Raw genomic sequence first — 18762 nt, forward strand, 5'->3', positions numbered from 1 at the left:
TGTACCAGTGCACCAGATTTCTTGAGATTCAACCCGAGCAGCGGCGGCCACACCCCAGTGTCATTGATGTACGTGTAGCAGACCGATGTCGCCCTAACTACTGCCTCGTCGTGATGGAAATGCGCGGTGAGATGACATGCCGTACGGCAGGCGGCCCTCGGACCAGTGCAGGGTCTCAAATACTGTGTATTGCAACACAGAATGTTCCGGGCTGTGACGTACGTGCTACCCGCTAGTCCGATGTTGGGCTTTGTCTTCGCCATACAGAGTCCTTTAGATCTTACAGTTACTGCCGGCCAGTACTTTCAACACTCACCACTTACATAGGTTCAATGGCTGATATGTAGCATTCTACGCATCACACTCAGCACCCTGAAGGTGTCAGCAAGGCCCTATCGATGATCCGAGTTTGGGGGTACAGCGTGAAGCAGCGCCCACCGTCATCACGGTGCACCCACATCGACACGTTGAACCGGCGCCGCAGGAGGATTCACTTACTCCCCAAGACGCGCAGAGAACCCGGGCGATTGTCGGGGACCTATGGCATGACAGTACCGCCATAATAGCAAGGCGCCGTCTATGCCTGACCCCTGACGTGGCAGTTTGTGTACCGCACCTCCAGATCACAGTTGCGGCGAAGGGTCCAATCACCGAGGCGATGTTCCACAGGGTTGGTGAGTCGGACATGCCTTTGGCTTTTTCACAGTCAATACTGATGATTCACTCGACATTTGTGCCGCGGCGCACAACAACGTAGTTGTGATGATACCAACCCCCCAACCCCAGGATGTTACTACTCGGCAGTCTGGGACAGCGTTTTGACATCGACAGATCAGCTTCTGATTCCTGCAGGTTGTTATGTCCACCAGAACGGCCCCGTCAATGCAATTCAAAATATGTGTAACATCACGATGCCGCCGGTGCAATTCTGTTGGCAGATTTTGACATGCGGTGTCGAGATGAAACCTCACAAGGGATCAGTAATTGTTTGGGTTTTCTTCAACAACAGACCGAGAAGCTGCTGTGATTAGGTTCGCAACCAGAGTTCTACTATGGGCGACGCTGAGACGGCCCTGCTCCGACCCCACTCTGTCCTCTATGTCGCTTCTGGGTCTCGCTTCCCTCCTATGGATGATATGTTTGACTCTCATACAGGTGCATGGGGCACAAAACTTCTGGCCTGCAGCGATACCACTTGCTGTACGCACACCGTACTTGAACTCGTGGGAGTACACGACAGAGACGTCTGGGAGTAGTACAAGCCACTGGCCGTCTTTCTGGAATGGGGTGGTGCGATGTTCACTGTTCGTTCATTCTCGTGGGCTGACCTTGTAACTCAATAGACTCTTGGGTGGATCGGGTACCTTCGAGTGGACGAAATCACATACAGTCTGCTTGGCAGTAGCTACTACATAACGGCTGGTCTTGTAGTCGAGACACAACTGACACCCACTCGTACCATACAAATCATCGAAGCCGGCCCCATGAACGTTACCTTGACGTTTCTGAGTCCTATAGATGTGAGTTTGTGGATCAGAAACAACCCATACGTTGCTGATATTAGGACAAGCCATCTGACCTCGTACGCCAATCTCTTCCATTCTCATACCTGGCCGTGGACTTCGCGTCCACCGACGGCCAGCCACATGACGTACAGCTGTATTTTGACATTGACGGAGGTAAGTACACTAGTCAGGTACGCGCGTTTGATTGCTACTGAGCTGGATCTATTTTAGAATGGCTGTCCGGTGGAAACTTAGCTCAGATGATGACATGGAGTCCGCCGACGCAAACCGGTAGTATCGTTTACCATCGATTGCAGCTTGTGCAAGAGTCGCCTTTCCAAGAGCAGAACCAACAAGCCGTAGATGGTACATTGTACCATGCAATGGGGCTGGTATGTGAGGGTTGTCCCGATGATGAATTGTTTTGACCCCAATCACAGGTGCAAGGACGTAATATAACTTGGCAGACTTGCTCGAACAGCGTATGCCGTGCAGAGTTCATACAAACCGGTGGCGTTAACAACAACGACGATAACAGTACAAATCGAAACATCGACGCGTGCGTTTCATAGCGACGTCGCCCTAACAAGAGAAATTCACGCATATTACAGCGACTGGCCCGTCTTCCCCATCGCGGTCGATTTTGGCAGTGTCGCCTCTTTGGACTCGCCGGCTGTCTGGGTAGTTGGCTATGTCCGCGATCCAAGCATCAGTTACAATTCATCAGGAACTACCACATCACTGCGTCCCTATTATACAACTCAGTTCAATATTACCGAAAATGCCGTGAGTAGAGATACGACCTCGGTAGCTTACATCACTGAACTTCGCCTACTATGTAGCTCGAGTTCTTCATCTCCGATTTCAACAACTCGCTGACGCAGGCAACAGTTCTTGACACGGAAATCCGCAAGGCAGCTTCTAGCATTTCTTCCGACGGTAAACTGTTCGACATGATCTCGCTGGCCACACGTCAGGTGTTCAGCGCCCTGGAAATCACGGCTCCTGATGACATTGGTCAAGCGGGCGCCGCAACTAGGATCTTCATGAAAGACGTCGGCACTAGTCGGTCAGTGATGCTCAGCCTATGCAGCTACGTCGTATCTCACACGACATTCTACAGTCGGGTCACTCCTGTGGAGAAGTTATACGCAGCGTTGCCCATGTTCTTGTATTTCAACGCCTCGCTAGTCAAGCCACTCCTGGTACCTCTCCTTGAACAACAGAACACATCATTAGGTGCATTCCCTTACGCAGCGAAGGACATAGGTAAACTCATATACACTTCCTGACGAAAGCATGTTGATTGTCTTTCTCAGGTTCCTCGTACCCGGCAGTGTCTGGTCCGAATCTGACATCTCAAGAGGCATATGAACGTGAGCGTGCAGTTTCGTATGCCTCCGCTTCAACTTGGTCAACTTTGTAACTGCAGAGTCTGGGAATATGCTGATCACTGTCCTCGCTCACGCCAAATACTCAAATGATACATCGCTGCTCCACGATTATGTGCGTGCTCTTCTTCGAGAATTGCTTGCTGAGCTTAATTCCACATGCGTGCAGTATCCCCTGCTCAAGAATTGGGCCGGATATCTGAAGCAAAGCGGGCTATTTCCCGCGGGCCAGTGTGTATTTTGACGATGCGGCGCGAAACCGTATCACTGAGAACATTCCAGACTATCCATCGACGACGGGACTGACGCAACAAACTCGACGAACCTCGCGTTGAAAGGCATCTTCGCCATTCAGGCCATGGCAGAGATCAGTCAACTAGTCGGGGAAGGTAACGATTCTCAGCAGTTCAATGTAAATTCGTCACCGGTCTATGATGACTTAGCAAAGACAACTGATGATTTTTTGCGTGTCAACAGAGTACAGCGTCCGGCCTCATGAACATATGGCAAACGCTTGCCCTATCGTCAGACGGCGTCGTCCTTCCAACGCTTGACACGAAACTACAGAGCTCCTGGTCTTTACCGTACAACCTTTACACACAAACCCTGCTTGGGTTCAATCTCTTAAATCAGACAGTACGTCGTTGTGTTATTGACAACCATAAGACTCCCTAATCTCGCTGCACAGTGGCTTGACAAACTTACCGTCAAGTATGGACAGTGGATCGAGTCTACTGATGGTAAGGACCCTCTTCTATCGGACTAGTCCCGATTACACAACACATCTCCAGCCGGCTATGTGTATGGATTGCCGGTTCAAAGTTCCCCCGGGTCACTTGGCAATGCAGGTGTGTCGATATTGTTAATGTGTATTTCTCGACTCTGACCGGCGCGTGAATGCACAGCCTGGAATGCTTTCATCGCGGCTACCTGCACCAATGCTACAGTCCGCTCGCAGCTTCTAGACGCAGTCTGGAATCACGCGTCGGACAACGGGACGTCGACCCCATTCAGCGCGGTGTACAATGTCGAAAGTGGTGCCTACGAGAACGGAACAATGAGGTTCGCTTTTTGCCATCATCCCCGAGCGCTGCCATCTGATTCGCAAAATAGCCCCGCACTGGGAGGACTCTTCGCCCCGATCCTGCGCAGGTGTGGTTGCAAGTTGCACCATACCGTTCTCATAGTCATGCTAAATTGGACTAACAGTAATCCCGTCAATATCTCTGCATTGCCTAGTCAGTCCAACCCGGCGACGAAGGGCGCTTCTGGCAGTGGCTCGGTCGATGTTGGCGCGATAACAGGCGGTGTCGTCGGTGGTGTGATCGCTTTGCTTGCGCTCATCGGGCTCGCATTATGGGTGCGACGACGACGACGACAGAACGATTTCCTCCTTGATACGACTGGCGCAAGAACAGAGCCAACACCCTTCGAGTCTGAGCCCGGTTTTGCGCACAACAGACCAGCTGTCGTGCTCTCGGAGAAACAGCAACGGGAACTACCCAAGGAAGGGGTACCTCTGTTACCCTCGATGGGCTTGTCTTCCGCCGTGGTTGACGAACCACCGTCTGGCAGAATGGCGGACCCATCGGCGACGAGTAACGAATTGGTGAGGACACGTCAAGACGAGTTATCGGGGTTGTGGTCATTGTTCGAGGATCTGCGTATGCTCATGATGAGTGTGCGCATCGAGAGACCAGAGCCTTCGGACCTGGGTGCACCACCCGAGTATTCATGATTGGCAGTGGCGATTGCGTTAGTGTAGTGTCTTTCACGTAAGTGACTGATATCTTGAAAGCTGCTTATGTACTGATTTGTTCACCAGCGCAGCGCTGCCGCACTGTCGTGCTGATTCCCCTGTGCGTAGAGAGCGGCTCGTGATGCGCTAAACATTGCATGGCGTTGAACACGAAGGTTGTATGTCGATTCGAGGCTTTCGTACATAGTACATAAGTACATTGACAGGATGCATATGGTGATCAGATAAAGTAGGCATCTATCGCCTTGGTGCGAGTCAGTGACCGCTGTCTCAACAACTGCTAGCAGGCAAGAGGGAAGACTACAGTACGTACGCATAGATCAGGGGGAAATGGGGGCGAAGGATGGATAATTCGAGCAAGGACATGAGAGAGACTGTATGGCTACTGGGGCTATGTAAGCGACAGGCAGCCGCGGAAAACAATCAATAGACGAAAGGGATCAAACGGTAAGGGACTCTCTGCGCGTATTCCTCCCACTCCTTGCCAAAGTGTTTCTTCAGCATTGCGTCCTCCCCCACTGTTCGCCACGTGACCGATAGGGTGAGGAATGTGGAGAGGGCTACATGGAGCATCGCCATCGCACTTCCAACCTGCGTCTGCAAGAAGCCACATTCCTTCAGCCACGACCCTGGTGCAATGTGCATGAGGCTGGTGCTGATTAAGCCCACGGTCGCAGCGGTGTAGCTCGGGTGGCGAACGTAGCTGTATGGGCCGCCCGTTACAAGTCGCTGCTCCTTGCGAACGGCGAGCTCATAGGTAAAGGAGCGGTCGAGGACGCGGTAGCATTGATACCGTACGAAGTTGCCGAGTATTCCTAGGCCCCAAAACAAGAGGTAGGGGCGAGAGAGGGCGATACGCTCCGAGAGCGCAAAGGGGCCATGGACGAGGGCGTCCAGGATCAACTGGGAGAGGGGATGCGAGGGATACTCGCTGGCAATGATGACCGCGATCTCCAGGATGTACGGCGCACATGTTGTTAGCTGAGAGTAGACCGGAAGTCAGCATATGGCAGCGGCAGCTCATTCACGAGACATGACATGAGGCGAACCACACACCTTCGTCAGCTGTATGGCTGTATGTGCAACGGACGAGAAGAAACGTTCATATAGAGCTACGTCTCTCGGTAGTTTCGCTGCGTCGACCTTGGGCTGGGGTGGCGACATGACAATATGACTGGCCACCAGACCAGAGAAAAGAAATGGTAGCTTGACTAGGGACATCGTGTTGTCGTGTCCTGTGTTTGTGATCGGGGTGTGAGGTAGGGTCAGCTTGAAGTGAGCCGTACGAGGATACAACGGGTCAAGCAAACCAGTGGCAGTCGGGAAGAGCTCGTTATATAACGAACTAGGAGTTTGAATAACCAATGGTCTGCATTAACATTGTGTCACCTTGAATCACCAACGTCAAGGTCGCGACATATAAGCGTGCAAATGCTAAAGGGTCTTGACGAGCATCGCCGCCCAAAATCCTTCATGGTTAGCCTGAAAGCATCCGCTGAGAGCTTGAAGCGCGATGGCGGCTGATGTGATGACATGAATTTGCTCTTTAGCGACTTTGAGACGAGCATTACAGTCACGTAACTGTAAATGGTCTCAATGCGACGGATACAGGAGACCTCAGACGCGTACCTAAATCTTGATTTGACCATAAATTGGCGCACCCGCGTCAAAAGACATAGGGTACTAGCCTATATGGCACTCGTCTGGCGTATGCCTCCCACTCTTCCCCGAACTCCCTCCGCAACATTTCATCTTCCGTAGGCGCACGCACCGTCAAACCTACGGTGCCGTACAAGATGTACAGGGTACAGAACGCGAACGCCATTCGTCCCCACTGCGTCTCTAGCAGCCCAGACTCGCGCAACCACGAGCCGCGCGTGACGGACATCAGGCCAACACCAACGCTGCCCAGCGACCAAGCGGTGTAGCTTGGATGGCGCACGTAGCGATAAGGGCCTTCGGTAACGAGTTTGTGGCCCTTGTGGACGGCGAGCTCGAGCGTGAAGAAGCGACCGAGCGTGCGGTAGCACCGGTAGCGGAGTGCACCGCCCGCGACACCGATAGCGCAGGCTGCGAGGAATGTCGGCGACAGGACGAGGCGTTGAACGAAACCCGGTTTGTTGCGTGCAAAGACCCGGAGGATCCACCGCGAAACCGCGTGTGAGGGAAAGCGATTTCCGAGGATCACGGCTGCTTCGACCAGCAAAGGTATTGATGTGCAGACCTTTTGTGCGTACAAGTCAGCGGATGGACGAAAAGAGAATAACGAGAGCCCCAGAGAGGAAGAAATGCTTACACCTCGAGTTGGCTGGCACATGGAGTCCACGTGAGTGCGGCCCGCGAAATACATGGACCTGCCACCTGAGACGCGCTGACGACACATGGTGGCCACGAAAAGGAGGAAATGGCCCCACCGTGTCGACAGTCGTACGTGGCAGACAGGTGGTGTGCCAGCTGCCTACGAGGTGGGGTGCGCGTGGTTTTGACATGCGTTAACGTAGTACCGCCGTGCAAATTACATTGATATGAGCTGCATGCATGCGTTGAGCGTGAGGTCCTTGCGTCGCAGACAGCATTCTTGCAGTATTCAAGCACCCATTCACGATCACGAATCGGTATTCAATCGCATAGTAATGGTTCACGTCTACGCAGCCCACATTACATTGAACAGTTCGAATAATGCTCTATGAGTACAGTGAAATGAAATCCACAATTGAGCCCAGGCCCGGGATACACGCGTGGCACAGAGCACTAGTAGAACGAGGACTACTACGCAGGAGATCCGCTGGGGCTTGGCTGCGCATCATCTCTCTCAGTCGACAAAACAAAAGCCTTGTTGACCTGTTGCTGCCGTTCATCTACTACTTCATCTTCGGGAACAGCGTTGATCGCGGCGGGGTTATTGCCATGTGATGCCCTATCATTGTCGAGGATAGATCTAAAGACTCTGTGGCACGATATCAGTACATAATGAATAGAAGCCCAGAAGGGAGACATACCGTGCAAGCTTTTTTGCGTCATTTCCAGCCGACTTGCGAAGACTAGTGAGATGGTCGTCGAGTGTGACCCAGTACTTAGTTGATTGATCTTCTTCATAAATGAGGCGCTATAGGGCTCAGTCAGTGGAGTCCCTGGCAGGACGAGCTCGTCGACGGAGCCGCGCTCGGCGTGGACACAGGTCTCGAGCGAGAGCGACGTCATGCTTGAGCTGAGGCTCAACGACGCCGACGCAGTCAAACCGCCCGTGAACCGGCTAAAGAAGCCGGAGCGTCGGGACTCCCGACGCTCCTGCTTTTGGAGACGGTGCTTGCGGGCGTTGACGGCGTGGTCGTGTTGTTAGTCGCGACGCTGAGCGTGGACGACGCCGTGGAGGACGGAACAGATGGTGCATTGCTCCGCGGGGGAGACGCAGCAGGAGCCTCGCGCAGAAAGGGGGGAAATGAGAGACTCCGAGTCGGATATCATGTTTATAAGATACACGCCAGTGACCGATGTCAGATGGCAAAGCAAGCAGACGTCAGCGCCTGCACGGGAGAGGAGCCTAGTGTCTCGAAATGGCTGCACTGTAGCCTCGTGCGGAGGCCCAATGTCGGGGGCGCGCGGGGGCGGCGCGCTGGACGTGGTCACTTGATACGTGGATCTCACTGAGACACCGCTCTGGCTCGCCACAATACGGATGACATCCGAGCCTAGGCTGGTCCCGGATCCGTCTACCGAGCCACCTTCAAGTTGAAGGACAAGGAGAACGCGCTACTAGTACATAACACTTTTGAGAAAGCTAGATCAGTGGGAAGGCAGTGTTGTAATGATCAGACATCTCACCCTGCGCTCCCAGCACCGGTGCAGTGCTCGACGGCATCGCGTATTCAGTGCGCCGAGTACTCATTATTTAATCATTGCTGGTGCCCGTAAAATTGCATCGAGTTTATCATCAGAGTACGAGGCAGTACTACCACGCAACTTGAAGGACGTACCGGTACACACAGAACTGAAATACGAGTAATACTTCGAAGGAGGAGGGGGTCCATCGAGCCACCGGCCGATACCGCATGCGCGCTCGACTCATCTTGACAGTGGGTGGAGGCAAGGTGGAGGACCGCGGCGACAGAACCTGTCTCCTGCTGACAAAGCCGTGACAGCACGTTCCACACAGGTTTTGCCGTCAGCTGTCCGACACCTGGCTTGCATGTGCTCCGCACGTATTGAACATCGTGTCCCGTAGCTGCTGTCGCCACGTTAGACGCACGATTCGCCCGTTTCGAGGTGTACCTTTATGATCTCAACGTTCATGCGAGCAGAGGTCGACAGGTATCGTTCATGCAACCCGACATCTTTGGCTCGTTCAGTTGCGAGAACCCGAGCTTGCGGAGGCGTCTGGATGATATACGTCGTGATTAAGCCCGATAATAGGAGAGGGAGCTTAGCCAAGGACATGACGCGCCTAACCGCCGAGAGATGGGGTAAGTGCCGAAGGGACGCCCTTTTATCCAAGTGAGAACGGCTGCGAAGGAATCTGTCGTCCGGTGGGGGAAGGCGTCACGCAGGCACATTTTCATCACGTAATGGGCACCCAGGGTACAACGTTCCATTCAAGCCGCCAAATGCAAAGACGTTGGGATGCTTTGGGGATGCCGGCTTCGCTTATTGAGCAGTGGAAGCCGATACCGGGCGAGCATGGGGTCCTCACTATCTCGCAACGAGCACAGTCTAAAGGAGTAGATACATATCTAAAGGCCAGCATGAGCCAGGACAAGGTGGAGCTGAAGCTGAAGCATACCGAATCTAATCTAATGCGCTGTACTCGATGGTGATTCCCAATTGTCAAACTTCCAGCCGTCACTTGACTCGCCCTCCTCAAGCGCGGTGCCCTTCCAGACTTCATTCGCAGAAGACCACTTCTTTGAATGGGTGGGCGACCACGTTCGAGACTTCCGCTGCTTTTCGATCCTCCGTGGGCCCGTGGGCTGGGAAACAAGCTGCTCTATTCGGGCAACCATGTCCCAGACCTCCCCGCTGCCAATAGTCGACTCCTCATGCCACATATTGCGCTCGCCGACCTCCCGTCGAATCTTCTCCGCGAGTGTCAGCGTCCGGCCGTCCACCTCGACGCCATTCACTCGCATCTCCTCGAGCGCCTCGCAGGCGCCTCGCAGGTCGCGGAAACATCGCCAGCGCGTCTCGATAAGTTCGTTGTACACTGGCGTCGTGCAGCCAAACACGAAAGAGACGACTGACAGATGTCGTGCATGGTCGAAGATCGACAGCGCAAGATGTGGGTCGTCGTACTTCTCGCGGAAGGTCTGCATGAGGAGGGCTATCGTCTGTGGGTACCACGGTGGCTGCAGCTGTGCCGGTCGCTTAGAGGTAGAGGGGTCCTCGGATGCCTTCCTCGCGTTTTCCTCGCAGCGCGTGGACTCGTCGAAGACCTCGCGCATCGCCCACTCCAGCAGTTGCTGGTCCGTGTCGCACAGCTCCATCGCTTCCTTCTTCTTGTCCAGCTCCTCGTCTGCCTCGCTCGTCCATCGCAAGTGCTTCGACTGCCGCCGCAGCTTCCCGAACAGGTCACTCATCTGCTGCGACCGGGCCCGCCCGATGCCTACAGACGTAGATGAACGCGCGCTGACGTCGGGTCGTTTAAGGTCTTTTGAGGGGGGTTTGGACACTGCGTCGAAGATCATATTGAACATTTGGTCGAAGGCATTAACTTCGCGTGCGGTCATGGCCTGCTTGCGCGGTGAACGGGCTGGTAGCGGGGAAGAGGTTTGCGGCCTCCGCGCAGAGCCAGGATGGAGAACAGGCGAATCTTCCTCGATATTCTCAAAGACCTTGTCCCACGGTGATTCACTTTCAGAGAATATGGACCCATCACTGGTTATGAACGCGATTCAGAAGCATTCGTGTCTCATGATATTGTGCGTTACCTCGATTGTTTTGAGTACTGTCTGGCATGGCCACGTAGAGATACGAGGTGATCAGAGCCCCAAAAGTGCGGTTTTATTCGTTTGAAGCAGCTCTGAGCCAGCATCGCGCAAAGCAGAGTGGGAGCGCAAGTCAACCGTGAAGGGAGCGGAACCGGAGCGGAAGAACGAAAGCGTCGAATGGTGAAAGTTAAACGTTAGGCGCCCTGGCTGTGGCCCGTGGGGTGCCCGGCGCTTGTTCGAACACGAGAGCACGTGCCTTGAATATAGGCGCTGGGTTATAATATGTTGAAGTCTCAGAGTCATACACTGCGGACGAACCGCGTTGTGCGAAGCGCTCACATGGTACTTACATTGTAAGGGCGTGTATATTTTTACGGCTCTAAGTCGGAGCTCGTAACATAGGGAATGGTATTCCTTTGTTCGGGCTAACATTTCGAATGTTCCCAAAATCGGGAATGTAAGTGCTATGTTCTTCCTATGTTCCGAAATCACGTCATGTTCTAGGCATGTACTTCCCATGTTAGGGATTTTCACTTAGTGGCTTACTAATATACACGCTCTTGCAATGTTAGGCCCATGTAAGCGCCTCGCACAATCCGGGTTGTCCGCAGTGATAGTTTCTCATCGTAGCGGCGCAAGCGCCGATCCCCGACTCCTGCATGGAACACAGCTACTCAGCCTGCCACAGCGGCACTAGAGTGTATTATGTATGTATTGTAATATTGTACCATCGGAGTGGTATGGAGACTCAATTGGAAGCCCTCACGCCCGCGGCGGCTTCGCCGCCCGGGCGTCTCGGGCTTCCGATCCACGACTCATGCTCAGTATGTATCACAGTACATAAGTATGTAAGTGCAGGCTATAAAAAATGAGAGAAACTCTCCTGCATTTGGGAGGAGTCGTTTGATGGTCAGAGATCCAGGCGTCCAGACACAGCCAGATGCACGGAAGGATCCAACTGCCTCGAGCTGCCTCGTCGGACACTCGAGCATTGCTGCGATACCGTTTATGGGAATTGCAAGTCACGTGTTTCTCACGGAGGGAGCGGCATCGCCGGCATCGTCTCAAGTTAGGGTGGACAAAGCCCTCCTCTCTCCCTCCGGTCGGAGTCGGGGATTAGGCTCGTGCCCTGAGGTCATAATTGGTACGTGCCACAACCTTGAAGCCTGGCCGGACCAGTGCTTTCGTGGTCTCCGCAGAGTTTTGGTCTTTTCTCACCAACAACTTAATTAGAGAATCAGAAATGAGTTCAGAAGATACAGCTTACACGGCGCTGCACAATGACCTCATACTGAGAGAGATCATGACCAGCCTGTCCGACTTGCCTGTACAATCAAACCGCGGACTACGGGACACGCAAGCCGACTCCACGCTTGCTAGCTGTGCGCGTGTGTGCAGCCTTTTCCGCGAACACGCTTTAAACGCACTATGGTGGCACATGGACACTCTCATGCCCCTGCTGAAGATCCTAACTTCGTCCGTGATCGCCTTACCGACAGGTCCAGGAAGCACGCAAATCGTTAAGGTATGTTTCATAACCTCGTTCTCAAGAGATGTACTGAGACATGGGCAGGCACTGCACCTGCCAATTCGTGACGATGAGTGGCTCCGTTTACTCTCGTATGCGCGCCGTATTCGCAGGCTCTACGTCAGAGATATCGACTTCGAACATGTAGACCCAACTGTATGGATGACTCTGGCTGCACAGAATGCAGGTTCACCGTTGCTATCGAACCTCCTCCATCTGCAATGGTCCCACCTCGCAATATTGAACGTTATTCACATCCTACCACCGTCAATTCAGAAGCTTCAAGCAACATCCACACCCCCGCTGGAAGGCCTTTCAATACATAGCCGGCCTCTGGTAACCAGGAACGAAGTCGTTTTCCAAAACATCATCTATATATTGGCATCGCGTGCGACCGATGTCCAAGACTTGTCGCTCCGTGTCTCTCACGCATCAATTCTGGAACCCATTGATCGGTTTCGATCGCTGCGAAGGCTTTACTTCGACGCAAGCAGAACAGGTCCGCTCACAAGGCCCTTGTTCGACAAGCTTAGTCGTCTACAGAGTCTTGAGCGATTGTTCATCGATCTCCCAAACCACACCGAAGTAACCTCCTCACCTGACGGTTTCCCTGCTCTGCGCGAGATCCGCCTCGCGGGAAACCCTGCCGGCATCAAACACGTTCTATCTGCAATACGAGGTGCTCAGCTCGCAGTTGTCACCCTAATCTTCAAGAACCTCGAGGAGAGCGAATTGCCGTCTATTTGCAGCATCCTTTACAACCTTCGCGACTGTGGCAGCTCGTCGATTCATTTCCTCGCGCTAAAGGTCATACCTCGTGTTCTCGCCTCAAGCATCGTCCATGAATCCAAGGGCATCCTGAAACCGCTTTTAACCCTACGCAACGTCCAACGCATCGACATTCAAATCCTCTCCAAGCTCGTCGTGAGCGCCGAAGACCTGCAGGACATAGCGGTTGCTTGGCCCAATGTCATTACTTTGCACCTGTTCTACATTGAAGACGGTCAACCCCTTCCACCGCTTTCGTCCTTGTCACTCCTTGCGAAGCACTGCCCCGACCTGCGTAGCCTCGAGCTGCCGGGGCTGCAAGACTGCGACGTGGATTTTTCCAACCTCCGGGTCTCGTCGCATAACCTGCGGCGCATCTTCCTTGGAAAACAGATGGTTCCGTCAGAAAAATTGGCCCGCTTCTTGTGTGCCCTCTTCCCGCGGCTAGGCACTAGCGTGTCGCACTCGCACGGGCCACAGTGGCGAGAGATGATGACGATGATTGCGGCATTACAGAAAGAGGCGGAAGTATGCGAGAAGAACGATGGAGGGTACGTGGGCCCAGTCTTTTGTGGAGTGGTAACTGACTTGCCTTCTCAGCGACTAGTATATGAGCAGACGAACTCTAGTTATCTGACGCGCCCAAAGGCACTGCACCGTACGCACGCCTTCAGATCTAATTCGCGATCACATATGTGAAATATGGCTCTTTGGAATAGCAGAACCCGAACCTGCAGCACTCGTGAAGCACCTGATGTGTAGGCCGGCACATCTGAAAATTCACAGAAGATGATGCTAGCAACTGAGCCCCTCATAGCAGCCCTCCTCGCCGCGCTATTTCCTGCATATATACTTTGGCGAGCACTAATGCTACGCCCAGTTGTTCGCATATCCTCGCCTACGTCAACCGACTGTCAAACCCATCTTCTTTCACAGTCGCTTCCGGGACGTTGGCAGCCACACTGTCCAGTACCATGGAAAGATGCATGCGATCAAGTAATTTAGATCCTTGCCTCTGCGCGTACGGATTTATACTGGTAGCCAACCTACTGGGTTCGCCGAGTATCAACACACTGGCGGCCAACCTTCTGGGAATTCGTAGTTTACTACCGCTCCCCGCGTTCCCACTGCGACATCGAGATTGTAACTTATGTGACAGCTGACGGGGAGGCGTGAACGTGCACGGCGATGTTACGAATCTTACGTAGCGCAGTGATCATCAGGCCACGCTGGCATGAAGACAGGCTCGGTGTCGAAGAAGGTCGTCTATGGGTGTAAGTGGGTCCACGAGAGGTTGACAAACCTATTTCCGAATGAACAATCAAATTAAGTGTGCGGTGTACACCAACAATTGAAGTAACACAGTAGTCGTGCGCGTAATATTCCTCTGGTCATTCAGAACTTCCATCCTCCCGATAAGCCCATAACGTTGAAAGGATCATACTTCGCTTTGAGTTCCCGCAACCTAGGGAGGTTGCCGGCGTATATCCGCTCCATCGTCGTGTCGTATATGGCGTAGTTGGGATAGAGCGACGTCTCCGCAATGTCCTGGCCTTCCGCCACGGCAACCTGGGTCAAATAATCGGCGCTCTGCACCATGATCTGATTCATGAGCGTGTCGTTGTCCGGTGACGCCCACGCGTAGTAGATGTTCAGAGGCAAAATGCCATTTGCACGACTAGGAGGCCAGGCAGAATCGGTACCGTGTGAGAATACACTCGGCAGGATTGGCTCGACGTCGTAGCTGACGAAGACCTCCGGAACGTCAGATTCGAGCTGTCCTCGCCAGAACTGAATGATATATCAATACATCAGCTCCAGAGGTCGTGAGCCACGGCGAAGGACGACAAACCTGAGTTTCGTTGACAATAGCATTCAGAAGCGGGGTCGTATATTCATACAGCGAGACCGTGTGGAAGTAGCCCCTGTTATTAAGAGCACTGTCACAATTGCATTTAAGGACGAACAAGGTTGTTGACCTACCGCAGACCGTTCGAACCCTCTATTGTGGAGAGAATGAGGGACAGATAAGACCTCGTGGAAATATTTTTAGTCAGCGAAGGAAGGGCCATGAAGTCGTCGAACATCCCCTCAGGTGGCGTCGGGGCGTTGTAATATATGGTCATTTCCGTGATGCTCTATCCGCAGAAGTATGTCAGTCGCTCAGGATACAGAAATGCAGTCCAAGAACATACCAACCCAAGCGACGCGTCGTAATTGAACGTAGTAAGAATAGCGGCCTTAGGGTCAGTCACGGTTTCGTAGAAGTTCTGCGTAGCAGCGACTACGGCATCATCGACACCTGTGGTGACGATGCTACCGCCCTAGAATGCATTGCTGTCAGGACTTGCACCTCGACTTCAGACGAAATAGACATACCCAGACCGCAGTCTGCGGATGTGTCTCCAGGTATATCGTCGTCACGATGCCGAAATTGTTGAAGCCACCCTGCACCACGACGTCGATGTGAGTAAGCACGCAGATCGTTGCTCATGAACTGCTTAAATGCCTACCTTCAATCCAAAGAACAAGTCGGAATTCTCAGTCGCAGTTGCGTTCACAACAATACCGGTAGGTAATACGATCTCGAAGCCTGCCACTGTATCGATGGTCAACCCGTACTGATTTGACTTGAACGAGTAGCCTAATCATCAATCAGCCTGGAAGCCACTCCCGGGAGTTGTGTGAACTCGCACCTCCACCAAGAGTGAAGCCCGCCACACCAATGCCACTCACTCGCCCACCAACTACACTGACGTTGTAGGGCTCGAGACCTGCATAGACATTATCCCAAATGTTGCCTGCTCCGACGCTCGCTATTCCTGCCTCCGCGTCGTATGATACTTCCGTGAAGCGGGTCATAGCGATCTGTACGCCAGGAGTGGCAGAAAATCCGGGGTTGGCAGTATGACCTGCACCTTTGATCTAGTAGACGGCTCAGAAATCACGGCAATCAACTTCGCAGATTGCTACCTACACCAAAAGGAGTCCGGGTAAGACCCAGGACAAGGAGCTAACGGACAACAGTCAGTCTTATGAATCAGCTCCACGCACGACGAACACATACAATATTTCCGACATCTTCGGCAGTTCCGGGCTCGACTGTACAGGTTGAGTTGGTCGTACTAGACAGCGCCCAATGAGAGTTGTCGGACGCATACTCCTTCGTGTCTACTCCCTGCACATGAGCGGCAACCTCAAATTTGACAATGCTTATCTGACGTACCAGGATAGTAGACGTCCGACTCATGAGAGATCACGTCGGCGATAGCATCGCAAGCGACTTCGTATATGAAGTTCGGGCCTTCCGTTTGAGCATAGGCATGCAGTGAAGTGAACGACAGAACGATCGCAATCGCTAGCCGCATCTTGCCGCCGCTGCGCGGTGCCAATTAGACTCAAAAGCCAGCCAAGCAGGAGGACAACCGCCGACAGTAGAGCGCGGGTACCGCTCTACTTAAGCTTTGTCGCCTAGCACATAGTGCGGCGCGGGGACGGAGGCAAAAATGACGAATGAAGCACGGAATGGTACGACGTAACCCGGGGGCTGGACATTGGGTGAGAGATGATGATAACCGGGATCTGTTCATCAGCATTTTCCAGCGGCAGTGTGTAAGTAACGAGGGACGGCCGGCGAATCGACAGGCTCTCAAAATCCGCCCGGGACGCCCATAATAACTCGAACCTTCAGAATCAGAGTGCAAGCCACAAATCACTTACAATCGGGATTAGAGGCTGCCTCAGAAGAGCGTGCATATCAAACAGCAGTGTCTCGAACGATGCCCAGTCAGACCTCGAGGCAGCATGGCTACAACGGGCTATGAGCAACATACGTGAGAAGTAGTGAACTCTATGTGCACGCACTGACGGCATGCATCAGATCGCGTAATACACGGATCCAAAGAGATGAAGAGCATGTTGGCCGCGCACGATCCTACACGAGCAAAGCGAGTCCAAATCACGCTGCTCTCATGTACAGGAAGATGCTATAAGACGCACATTTTGCGGGTACTGGTCGTATGAGGTCTTGCTTGCCACGCACAGGAAACATCAGCGACATTCTGTGAAACTCCCTTGTACGACGTACGACAACACCAAGTGGAGCTTATAGCCGTCGTACCTCAACGGTCTGATATTCGGCTAGGCACGCCAGGGGGGCGTTACGCAGGGGCTTCAGGGTACATACGAGGAGGTACAACTGCCGCACTGTGAGCGCCCCCAACGGGCTATGATCGTCTATGTGAGCATCTCAGCGCCTGCGCCGTGAGAGAGCCTGGATCAAAGCTATTACACGGCATGTACAGCGTACTTTCAATGGTACGACTTCGAAGAGAACACTCACCTTTGGTGTGACTTCTATCTTAACGAAGTTCGAGGAGAATCCTCAGGGGATGGTCCATCCCGACTTGCTGCGTACGATGGCGAGCTGCCATCGATCGTATTCATGATCACGGAATCCACGGAAATAGCTGTCATTCGAAATGGGGGTAGACTCGATGGAGACTTCAGGAACACTCAGTGTTTTGTAGACCCTCGCGCATAGGGCGTATCTCTCCAACATCAAGACCACTCTATCCATACTGAGCACCACGTTAGTGACGTAAAAATTCCGGAAGCGGAGATAACACGCACACAGCTGGCCACTGTCCCAAGGTAGCGGTGACTTAGTGTCCCGCACCATACACGATGTGAAGAAAACCTGACAGGCCTGACATGGATTCTCTCGAGTCCGGTTCGAGGCTACATATGCATGAGAGCCCTGTGAGGGTGTCCATGCTCCCAGTATGGTCCAGTGAAGCAGAAGGACACCTGAATACGCCTGTGAAACGAATGATCTATCAAATGGTTCGTTGCGTTGACACCGTACCAGTAGGATCCTGAGGGTGCACGCAACGAACGTAGGGTGCAAGACATAGTGTCGGCGTGCTCATTCCTGCAACTGGGGATTAGCCTGACAATGCAGCGAAGGATTCTAAATACTTGCGGTTGATTGTGGCGCGAAGAGAAACATGGCTCTGGATCTCGCCACGGACGACGGCGATCAGCTGTATACTCGTTCACCAAGCGCATGCACAGAGATGAACCCCACAAGGCGAGAGATACACAATACATCGAGATTGGCAGCAATACAACAGGGAAGAACTTGATCGTAAGGGAACAACCGGAGCGAGACGCCGCTGGACATAGCATCGGGCGCCATTGTGACGACAATGCGCGTCGCGCGCAGAGTAGGACAACGGCGTGTACGCAGAATCCAGACAAGAAGACACATCATCGTTTCCCTTGAGCCGCGGCCTCTACATAATGGAATGAGGGCTGAAAGTCACCCACGCAAACAGTGATTACGCACCACGCCTCGTCGCGTCCTCCAATAACTGCGTGTCGACATGCTCCGCAGGAAGCTGGACGTAGCGCACGACAGAGCCACGGATGAAGCAATTCTTTACTGCCATCTACATACAGACTTCGTTAGAGCTACCATCTCTCACCTAGACGGCGTTACCGAACCATATGAGGATGTCTTGCTTCGTCAAAGACCTCTATTTTATCGAGGCGGATGTTCAAGAATCTGTGACGGGAGGACCCTTAGTGAGAGGCCGCTGGATGAATTGTGATGATCGTCTCAGTTGGTCTGGGAAGAACTTACTGATCAACGGACTTCAGTACGCCAGTGATGGAGAGGTCGTTCTTCAACTCGACCGTGACCTTCTGGTCAGTGAGTGTTTTGAACACGGAAAAGATCAGCTGCAATGATACAGCACCAATGAATATTAGCAAGTCATTTGCTTGTGGCCCTAAGCATACCATCTTGAGATTCGCAAGTACGTTGGACACGAGAGTTAATGGAGGACAAGTTCACATCGAAACGACTCCTCCGGCATACACCCTA

General features: G+C 53.0%; 8 protein-coding genes across 8 annotated transcripts; 3 read left to right on the plus strand and 5 right to left on the minus strand.

Moving 5' to 3' along the window:
* Nucleotides 1-1098: 1098 nt before the first annotated feature.
* B0H18DRAFT_1119936 (uncharacterized protein) lies at nt 1099-4634 on the plus strand (the record flags this gene model as incomplete). The annotated part of the gene is made up of 18 exons (XM_048034024.1): nt 1099-1290; nt 1344-1520; nt 1571-1679; nt 1737-1897; nt 1946-2064; nt 2117-2291; nt 2348-2574; nt 2629-2774; nt 2825-2881; nt 2938-3011; nt 3066-3127; nt 3179-3308; nt 3374-3532; nt 3585-3636; nt 3688-3744; nt 3802-3958; nt 4010-4048; nt 4106-4634. 18 exons carry the CDS (start codon nt 1099-1101, stop codon nt 4632-4634), a joined length of 2622 nt encoding a protein of 873 aa, XP_047892443.1.
* Nucleotides 4635-5078: 444 nt separating this feature from the next.
* On the minus strand, nt 5079-5876 carry B0H18DRAFT_878007 (uncharacterized protein; the record flags this gene model as incomplete). Its single annotated transcript, XM_048040596.1, has 2 exons — nt 5079-5636; nt 5712-5876. 2 exons carry the CDS (start codon nt 5874-5876, stop codon nt 5079-5081), a joined length of 723 nt encoding a protein of 240 aa, XP_047892444.1.
* Nucleotides 5877-6321: 445 nt separating this feature from the next.
* B0H18DRAFT_1119938 (uncharacterized protein) lies at nt 6322-9089 on the minus strand (the record flags this gene model as incomplete). The annotated part of the gene is made up of 4 exons (XM_048034025.1): nt 6322-6879; nt 7497-7602; nt 7655-7761; nt 8925-9089. The coding sequence occupies 4 exons, from the start codon at nt 9087-9089 to the stop codon at nt 6322-6324; spliced, it is 936 nt and encodes a 311-aa protein (XP_047892445.1).
* Nucleotides 9090-9141: 52 nt separating this feature from the next.
* On the minus strand, nt 9142-10753 carry B0H18DRAFT_1012006 (uncharacterized protein). The gene is made up of 3 exons (XM_048029017.1): nt 10577-10753; nt 9433-10523; nt 9142-9382 (listed from the first exon to the last, which is right to left on the minus strand). Exons 1-2 carry the CDS (start codon nt 10678-10680, stop codon nt 9443-9445), a joined length of 1185 nt encoding a protein of 394 aa, XP_047892446.1. The 5' UTR covers nt 10681-10753; the 3' UTR covers nt 9142-9382; nt 9433-9442.
* A 1273-nt stretch (nt 10754-12026) lies between these two features.
* Nucleotides 12027-13552, plus strand: B0H18DRAFT_1119940 (uncharacterized protein; the record flags this gene model as incomplete). The annotated part of the gene is made up of 3 exons (XM_048034026.1): nt 12027-12101; nt 12150-13451; nt 13502-13552. The coding sequence occupies 3 exons, from the start codon at nt 12027-12029 to the stop codon at nt 13550-13552; spliced, it is 1428 nt and encodes a 475-aa protein (XP_047892447.1).
* On the plus strand, nt 13514-14163 carry B0H18DRAFT_1012008 (uncharacterized protein). The gene is made up of 2 exons (XM_048029018.1): nt 13514-13530; nt 13592-14163. Exon 2 carries the CDS (start codon nt 13662-13664, stop codon nt 13875-13877), a length of 216 nt encoding a protein of 71 aa, XP_047892448.1. The 5' UTR covers nt 13514-13530; nt 13592-13661; the 3' UTR covers nt 13878-14163.
* Nucleotides 14164-14178: 15 nt separating this feature from the next.
* B0H18DRAFT_1012011 (FAD-binding domain-containing protein) lies at nt 14179-16653 on the minus strand. Its single transcript, XM_048029019.1, has 11 exons — nt 16593-16653; nt 16099-16520; nt 15940-16043; nt 15850-15885; nt 15569-15797; nt 15386-15516; nt 15252-15320; nt 15068-15196; nt 14856-15010; nt 14725-14797; nt 14179-14663 (listed from the first exon to the last, which is right to left on the minus strand). Exons 2-11 carry the CDS (start codon nt 16238-16240, stop codon nt 14268-14270), a joined length of 1464 nt encoding a protein of 487 aa, XP_047892449.1. The 5' UTR covers nt 16241-16520; nt 16593-16653; the 3' UTR covers nt 14179-14267.
* Nucleotides 16654-18214: 1561 nt separating this feature from the next.
* Nucleotides 18215-18712, minus strand: B0H18DRAFT_1175794 (uncharacterized protein; the record flags this gene model as incomplete). The annotated part of the gene is made up of 3 exons (XM_048035930.1): nt 18520-18712; nt 18381-18441; nt 18215-18325 (listed from the first exon to the last, which is right to left on the minus strand). Exons 1-3 carry the CDS (start codon nt 18678-18680, stop codon nt 18215-18217), a joined length of 333 nt encoding a protein of 110 aa, XP_047892450.1. The 5' UTR covers nt 18681-18712.
* Nucleotides 18713-18762: the final 50 nt, after the last annotated feature.

Source organism: Fomitopsis serialis, assembly GCF_022376445.1.
Source record: "Fomitopsis serialis strain Sig1Antser10 chromosome Unknown B0H18scaffold_41, whole genome shotgun sequence".
Classification (NCBI taxonomy): domain Eukaryota; kingdom Fungi; phylum Basidiomycota; class Agaricomycetes; order Polyporales; family Fomitopsidaceae; genus Fomitopsis; species Fomitopsis serialis.

Coding starts and splice junctions, on each gene's coding strand:
- B0H18DRAFT_1012006 (XM_048029017.1), bottom strand. CDS start 10,680: ATGCTGGCTCAGAGCTGCTTCAAACGAATAAAACCGCACTTTTGGGGC. Junction 10,524..10,576: donor CAGTACTCAAAACAATCGAG/GTAACGCACAAT, acceptor GTTCATAACCAG/TGATGGGTCCATATTCTCTG.
- B0H18DRAFT_1012008 (XM_048029018.1), top strand. CDS start 13,662: ATGATGCTAGCAACTGAGCCCCTCATAGCAGCCCTCCTCGCCGCGCTA.
- B0H18DRAFT_1012011 (XM_048029019.1), bottom strand. CDS start 16,240: ATGCGGCTAGCGATTGCGATCGTTCTGTCGTTCACTTCACTGCATGCC. Junction 15,798..15,849: donor TTACCCGGACTCCTTTTGGT/GTAGGTAGCAAT, acceptor GCCGTCTACTAG/ATCAAAGGTGCAGGTCATAC. Junction 15,011..15,067: donor ACGACGCGTCGCTTGGGTTG/GTATGTTCTTGG, acceptor TTCTGCGGATAG/AGCATCACGGAAATGACCAT.